Source organism: Festucalex cinctus, chromosome 1 (genome assembly GCF_051991245.1).
Source record: "Festucalex cinctus isolate MCC-2025b chromosome 1, RoL_Fcin_1.0, whole genome shotgun sequence".
Classification (NCBI taxonomy): domain Eukaryota; kingdom Metazoa; phylum Chordata; class Actinopteri; order Syngnathiformes; family Syngnathidae; genus Festucalex; species Festucalex cinctus.
This window is the reverse complement of record NC_135411.1, coordinates 20,273,291-20,281,879: the sequence shown is the minus strand read 5'-3', so window position 1 is coordinate 20,281,879 and position 8,589 is coordinate 20,273,291. Positions and strand designations below refer to the sequence as shown.

Genomic DNA, 8,589 nt, shown 5'->3' with positions numbered 1-8,589 from the left:
TTTTAGCGAGAGCGTGGCGGCTGCATTATAACGCTGCTGTTAGAATTATGACTGGCTTCTTTGCGCACTATAAATAGCAGCTGCCCTTTTACACAGTCACACATTCACAGGAGTTCCAAATCAAAACAACACCTAAATTACAGGGTTGAACAATTCATTTAATTCAAATTTATATTGCAGGAATGGATGCAATTTTCAAATCACAATTGCAGTTTTTTGTTTGTTTGTTTGTTCGTTTGCTTTAGGTTCTCTGCTTCATTTCGGTTGTTCGGTCGGGTTTATTTTAGGAGTGTGACGATTTCGCAATATCGCGATAAATCATGATACTTTATCTCCCAATTGATTATCAATATGCCTACGCCAAGTATCGATATTTGTAGTTAATATACAGCCGCTATCATGGCTCCATTGTTCATTCACTTATTGAGCAATTACTTGGTGGGCCACTAGGGGGTGCACCTCATAAGAGTGGCGGGGAAATTTACGGAAGTCTTCAGGCAAAGGATGGTACAAAAAAGAATTTATTTTCTAATTGAAAAGCATCAGTTTATGTCTTGATTAGTTTTATCGTAGATCATTGTGGACTTATTACCTGACCAAGTTATCGATAATCGCAGTATTGTCATATTGTGAAATAATAGTTATCGTGAGCCTTGTATTGCATATCGTATCGTATCGTGAGGTACCCAGGGTTCCCACCCCTAGCTTATTTTACATATGCAGATTTAGATAGCCTAGAAAAGTGCTTGTGTGCCCACACCAAGGAGTGTAAATCTGACACTTTTCAAAGTGTTACTTTTTTAACACTTAAACGGTGTTACTCCATCACTGTATAGTGTTAAAGATCTACACTAGTAAACACTGATTAGTGTTGAAAGTACTCTACACTCGTGTCAGTGTTAAAAATGTAACTCCAACTAACACTTCACTCTGGTAAAAAATAAAAAGAAAAGAAAAAGTATGTCATTTATATAACATTTTTCTTCCTTACAAGGCCCTAAAAGCGCTTTTGACTACTTGATGACGTGGCATCAGGAATAATTTGGGATTAATCTAACCGACCTCAACGATACTTTGACATAGTTGGGATTGAACCCACGCACTCAGGGTCTGGAGAGCACTATTCGTTGCTCTTACAATAACAACAACAACAACAAAACAACAACAACAACAAAACACAACAACAACAACAACAGCTCAATGTATCGCTATTGATGGCACACTGGAATTTTAGAAAGTTTGTCCTTTACTGGAAATGAGGGTGTGGTCAATTTAACACTCAAGGTAGCGCGGCTGATTAGGTTACACTTATCCTCCGCTCCTACACTTGAGAAAATTTACTCTGACCAAGTAATTTTTTATCCTAACAGTTAGGGATGTAACGATACCCAATCGTCACCATATGATATGGTCACGATATGATATGGTCACGATACGATAATTATCACGATAATATTGTGCTTTTGTACATAACATCAATGTTATGTTATTATTATTATTATGTTTTGTTATTATATTATTATTATTATTATTATTATTATTATTATTATTATTATTATTATTATTATTGTTATTATTATTATTATTATGTTATGTAAATTAGGGATAGACCGATAATCGGCCGGGGCCGATTATCGGCACCGATATTTGGCATTTTGACAAATATCGGCATCGGCCATGTTTTGAATCTGAAGGCCGATAAAGCTCACTGAGCAGGGGATACTTGCGAACGTAGCGAATTTGGGGTTTTCATCAGGATTTGTAAGATGTTCGCAGTCAGTTTTTATTTGTCGTAAACACATTTGGAACATATTCACACAATTTTTCACCGCAAAAATCTTTTTGAAACGTTTTTACGAACCCTAACAAAAACCCCAAATGAGCTACATTCACATGAATTTGTTACTCAGTGAGAAATTATATATAGTTTGAAAGAATTTCCCCCCCTCCCCATTTTACTGCAAATGAATATCGGCTTGAAATATCGGTTATCGGCCAACTTGACTACAAATAATCTGTATCGGTATCGGCCTTGAAAAAACCATATCGGTCTATCACTAGCTTATGTTGTTGATGAACGCACACATTGAGTTCCCTCCACATATTAACTTGCTTCACAGGCATATTATGTTCCCCTTCATCTGACAATTAGTGTAGATTTTAAACATAGAAGGGCCAAAACATCCCTAATGAAAATTAAACTGCACTAAAAAACTAGCCACCAGTGGGTGCTAGAACTGCACAAATGGAAATCAAGCTTTTTTAACAGATGTGTTCCTTTTAAATATTGTCAACATGACGACGACGATATTGTGGCAGTTTTAATATCACGATATCACGATATAGCGCTTATCGTTACATCCCTACTAACAGTGTCAGAATAACATTGTTGACACCAGAGTTCATTAAACACTGAAAATCTAACACCGACAGATTTGCTGTGCGGGTCGCTGAAAAAAGGACAGTGGGCCACAAATGGCCCCTTAAGAACTGCAGTCCACATGTTTTCATATTGTTTCAAGTAGAAGTGTGAAAGCCGTAGATTTGTTTGCATTATTGTTTTAACCTGACCTGTGAATTCTTGAATTATATTTATGTCAAACATGTTTGGTAAAACGTGAAGTTGTTGTAATGAATGTTTACAAGACTGAGTAATCACTTGTTTTTCATATTAATTCATGCTTCATTTGCTTTATTTTATTTTCATCTCCGCTCCTCACCATTTACCGCAGCTCCACAATTGGTGACCCCGATGTGAATACCGCAAAATTGTTTATTGTAATTGAGATTAATTTATTGCTTGTGTTCATTAACAAATACATGTGAAGACAACTTTCACGAAAATAATCACATATTAAATTGCAATACTGAGTGGGTAAAAATCTCAGTTAGATTGTTTTTAGAAAATCATTCAGGCTTACCAAATAATTCACATTTGATACTATTATTAATAGTCAAGTGTCATTATCTGACGTAAGCTAATCACATTCAGCCTAAATCAGCTGACCCGAACGCACATTGATTAAGAGACGGAACACTGACTCTTTGTAACACAGCCTGCAAATATGAATTAATCAGCACAGTTGTGAGGATCACGCAGCCTTTCTGGCCATGCACCTGCTTTCATCCTGACGCTTATTTGATAGAATGTCATCATGCTCCACTTCTGTCACCTGCATCTCTTTGCAGAGCTCACCAACCTGCGTGGAGCCATTTGTTTATGTTTGATAAGCATATTCATGCCAAGGGTTTTTGTCCAAACTGAATAACGACGGCAGGCTGCCAGATGGGCGTTCCAAGCCAGGAGGCCTGCCATGAGTGGCCTACAGCGTCGTGGCCGTTTATGCCGGTGTCAGCACCACAACGTTTTGAAAACTGAACATGTGGCGCATCATGTTCAGCTGGGATGAGTTCAAATTCTTAGTCTAAGGCAGTTGGATTAAAGTGTAGAGTAGCAACACAATACAAACTTCACAATACGATAATTCTCATGATATTGTGGGGATGTTGGCGATATTAAAAGACGTATGATACAGTGTAAAAACTTATAAATTAATAAATAAATTGTAGCGAGCAGTGACGGGAGTCGGAGGCAGAGTGTTGAAGTCCGGAGCCAAAGACCGGCGGTTTATTGATATCAGCTTCTCATCGCTTAACAGCAACAACAACTCACTCTGCGCGAGGCTCACAGACCTACCAACATTTTGTTCTTTTATCCTTTCATCCTTTCATCCCAACAAACTCCCCCTTCGTCCCAACGTTCCGTGGGTGAATTATGTTCTAATCACTACACAAGCCCCCCCAGAATTCACCCACAATCAAACTCCGGATGACGGGGCGGCAAAACTGCCCGACCCCTGCAGGTACAGGACCCAGGGAGCGAGGGCGGGACGGACACAGCAGAAACACCAGAACAGTCCCGCGCACCAACTGGCGGGGATGCAGGAACAACTGGAAGGGACCCCACACGGTCCACAAGGCGCAGCCCAGGGGGGCGGGGGCGCGGGGCACGTCCAAGGGTCCGGCCAGGTCAACATGAGCCGGTTTAACTTGCAACCCGGTGTCGGAGCCCCGAAGCGACTGGGTGTCACGGTCGGAAGCCTGGTCGGCCGCCATCCGGGAAAAGTCGAGGCCCAGCTGTACCGTGTTGACGGCTGCCCTGGACAGACAATCCGCGACCACGTCGTCCTTGCCAGCGATATGTCGGATGTCCGTGGTGTATCCAGATATGAACGACAACTGTCGCTGTTGCCGCGCGGACCACGGCTCGGACAACTTCGACATGGATAAGGCGAGCGGCATGTGATCGACGAAGACCGTGAACTCACGGCCCTCCAGGATGAAGCGGAAGAGGCGGAAGAACCTGTGGTAAAAAGTCACCATCCCGAGGAACTCCCGAAGACCCTGGGCCGTCCGGGGTCGAGGAAAAGCGGCAAAAGCTTCCACTTTTGCCGGGAGCGGGGTGGCGCCGTCCTCGTTGATGAGGTGGCCGAGGTATTGGATGGAGGGCACACCAAAGACACATTCTGTCTTAGTGTCGTAGGTCCGGATCGGTGCATCGTTGGCCGCTGACAGGTGCGGGCCGTGAGTGCCCCCGGCAGCATCTTCAGCCGAGGCAGGCAACACGCTTCTGCGGGCGCCGGAGTCACAGAGGAACTTGAGTCTGGAGAGGGTGTCCATGACAAACAGCAGCCGGCACTCTGCGCCCCCACTCACAGCTGCAACTGAGTGGAGGCGTCGCCGTTTCCCGACGCAACAAAGGAGCAAGGGGCGCGGCACCTCTTCGCCTTGGTACCAAAACGTGCGTGAAAATAGCATAAGCCAGGGGCCGATCGGCCATCCACGGCAGCGCGTACCTTATGAGGTGCCGTTGCGGCCGCCGGGACCAGGAAGGCGCGTGCAGAGGCCAAGACCTCGTGGTTGTGACGCTGGGTGGCCAGGAAAAAGCGGTCAGCTTCTTCCGCCAGAGCACGTGGCTCGGAGATGGTAGTGTTCGCTAGCGCCGTAGCTCTGGCCGCCGTGGAGCTCCCGAGCGCGGCCTCGACGTGGTAGTAGCGCGTGGAATCGTCCGTAATTCCACGGATGGCAAACTGAGCTTCAGCTTGTACAAACCACATCGCCGCAGCCGACTCCCAAAACTCCGGTAACTTGAGATCAGCGGAGTTCGCCATGTCGCTCAATTCGATCAAATTCTCAGCCTCGGAAACGTCAACGAGGCGGATGTCGGGGTCACCAATGTAGCGAGCAGTGACGGGAGTCGGAGGCAGGGTGTTGAAGTCCGGAGCCAAAGACCGGCGATTTATTGATAGCAGCTTCTCAGCGTTTAACAGCAACAACCACTCACTCTGTGCGAGGCTCACAGACCTACCAACATTTTGTTCTTTTATCCTTTCATCCTTTCATCCTTTCATCCCAACAAACTCCCCCTTTGTCCCAACGTTCCGTGGGTGAATTATGTTCTAATCACTACAAAATAAATAAATTAGCTGGTATGACTGCTTTTAATGGGCTATAACAGCTGCAGTGGCCAAAACATTCCTAATTACAGTCAAACCTCGGTTTTCGAACGCTTCTGTTCTCGACCAAATCGGTTTTCGACCAGAAAATTCGAGAATTTTATGTCTCAGAACTCGTCCAAAAAAATCGGCTCTCGAACTGAAAAAAGCCGAGCGTACCTGAACGCGACTCACTCGCCGAGTGTAGAAAAGGCTACAAAGCTGTCTTATATGTTCAACTTTAACTGCGTAACTGAGACGAATCCTAATTTGCATAATGTGTAGTCTGTTCAATGGAAAGCGAGTTCACGTGTCACAATTTACCCTCGCGTTCGTGCGTGTGGCCGCTTGAACAGAATCAGTCTTCGCCAGCAGCGATAGCAGCAGGAAGTCTGGCGCTAGCGTGTGTCAATGACTGGTGGGTCCTGTTGTCCTTATTTCTTGTGTGTAACCTTCTTGCCAGAATCAGCTATAGCTTGTTCCTTCTAAAATGTTTGTTACGAATGTTTGGGCGGTGTTTCCTCATCCGCACGTTACCACATAGCACTCGTAAGTTGATGTTGCGCTGCTCAGCCCGAAACCGGAAGTGTCATCATTTAGTTTCACAATAAGAGCGAGTACCGGAAGTGATGTTCTCAATGACGCTTGCTTAACTGCGCTAATTTAATTTGTGTAAATTGTTTCGGATTTCGAACAATTCGCTTTCGGAACAGCCTTCTGGAACGGATTATGTTCGAAAACCCAGGTTTGACTGTAAAATGAAACTGCACTAATAAACTAACCACCAGAGGGCGCTAAAACTGCACAAATGGAATACGCCCTCACTTTTTTAAGAGATCTGGTGTTTTTAATATTCGTGACATTACAACGACGATATCGCAGCGATTTTAATAGGGATGCACAATAATGCTATTTTCCACCGATATGGATAAACAGGGCTGGACTGGTCATTTGGCATGCAGGGAAGATGCCCGGTGGGCCGACGTCTTTTAGGGCTAATACAGTTCTATTTTACCCCAAGAGAGGGAGAAGACCAAGTCAAAATGCCAGGGCCGATTTTTTGTGTGCCAGTCCAGCCCTGCCGATAAACCAATAATTATGACATCACACATATGTGACACCACCATAAGAGAGGGGAGGGGTTGAGGTGTTGGACGCAACTTGAGCCACAACCACAGGTGGACCAACGTGACATGTCTATGAGTTTAAAAAAATGTTTAAAAGAAAAGTTCAAGAGCATTATTTAAGTCTGACATAGTACAATTGTAGCAATGTATTTTTTTTTCCCGATGTACCAGAATGAGTGTAATGAAAATTGTATATGTGAGTATGTGGATGTATTATTATCGTTTATTTCTATTAATTTTATGTATATACGCTATATGAGCAAGATCATATATTTTCTTTTATTGAAATATAACCTATTGTATTATAAATGAAATAAGTTAAAAGATATAATGAATAAGGGGTACTAGATAAGTTTTCAACTTCTTCCTACTCCCTTTTGAACATGCAGATTGTTATTGACTGATTTTATATTTCTTTTATGTTATTTTTTTCTTTTCTGCTGTCTCTCTGTTTGTGTGTTTATGCTGTATGTTCAATAAAAAAAATCAATCAATCAATCAATCATTATCGGCAGATTTCTTTTTTTTTTTATCTAGTTCATGACGTCAAATTGATTGATAATTGCCAACAATTATCGGCAGGTTTCTTTATTATCTGGTTTATCTGTTTGACGTAAAATTGGTCGATAATTGCCGATAATTATCGTCCACCGATATTATCGTGCATCATCGCAATATCACAATAATACATCCCTAATTCACATTGGTGCGTGCAAATCATCAAATCGCGGCATTAGCAAAAAAAATAAAAAATTGGAACCTTGAAACTTGAAGCCCTCCAAGTGGACCCAGAGGCAAAGCTCCTCGCTCCCGCACTCACAGCTCCACGGGTTGCCGCTGAGGCCCACGGAGCGCAGGACAGGCAGTGAGATGAGGGAGCTGATGTTTAGCATGGTCAAGTTGTTCCGGCTCACGTCGAGCACCTGAAGGGCCAGGTTCTCTGCAAAGGCGTCCTGGTGGATCTCAGACAGGAACGGGTTATCCGTCATCCTCAGCATAACCAAACTGTCCAGGGGGGCGAAGGTCCTGTCCTCGATCCTGGTGAGGATGTTGAAGGAGAGGTCAAGATAGGCCAACTTCCTGAGATTCCCGAACGTGGACTGGGAGATCTCCGTCAAGGAATTGTTGCTGCAGTCCAGGTAGACGAGATCCGAGAGGTAGTTGAGCGCAAGCGGCGGCAGCTCCGCGATGAAGTTGTTGGAGATAATCAGCTGCCGGGTGGCCAGCGGCAGGTCCTCCGGGAAGCTGGTCAGGTGCTGCCCGGCGCATTGAGCCACCAGCTGCTCGTCGCACACGCACCGGTCCGGGCAGCCGGACGAGAGCCGCGGGGACGCGGTCACCCTCGCGGAAAGCAGAAGCACGGCGACGACCAGGAGCGCGCTTGGCTGCGGGGCAAGACGCATGACACCGCCGAGGGCTTCATCCAGCCCGCTCGGAGCGATCCACGCACGCTTACATTCTTCATGGACCTCCGCCAGACGATCGAATAGCGCGAGGATTGTTTCCGCAGAGGTCAGTGGAGTCGGTTGCCCTTGGCGCCTCTCTCGCGCGTAATGTTTCAGCTCATCCTGTCAGCTGGTCCTGATCCCGATCCAGCGTGAGCTCCCGGTGGTTGTCATACCTCGTGGATTGATGGCAGGACTGGGTTTCCTTCACCGGAACAAGCTCGCACGCGCTCCCTCCGTGTAATGGTGCTGCCCCGCTCGCATGTGCGCGGTCACTTGTCATGTTTGGCTGTGGCATCCTCTCGCCTTCCGAAAGCCAACTCCAGTGAGGGGAGGGCTCCTCGCGGAGAGGGTTGAAGCACCGGGCAGCGGCGGCAATTGGAACAAAAATATTCCGTGTAATCCAAAGCATTTGCGTGCATGTGTTTGCTTGCATGACCTATTTGCTCCAGCAACTCGCAGTGGCTCCCCCGTCCTCACGTGCGCGCATGCGTGTTCCAGATGCTCACGTTGATTGATCAT

At 45.4% G+C, this 8,589-nt stretch overlaps 1 protein-coding gene across 1 annotated transcript in view; it reads right to left on the bottom strand.

Annotated features, from left to right (window-relative positions):
- LOC144019038 (leucine-rich repeat-containing protein 52-like) overlaps window positions 1-8,217 on the bottom strand; it is a 44,179-nt gene extending 35,962 nt beyond the window's left edge. The window contains exon 1 of the mRNA XM_077521843.1: window positions 7,383-8,217. Within this exon, the coding sequence (XP_077377969.1) occupies window positions 7,383-8,025 (643 nt within the window). The 5' untranslated portion in view covers window positions 8,026-8,217. The remainder of the gene's footprint in view (window positions 1-7,382) is intronic.
- Between the last annotated feature and the right edge of the window lie 372 nt (window positions 8,218-8,589).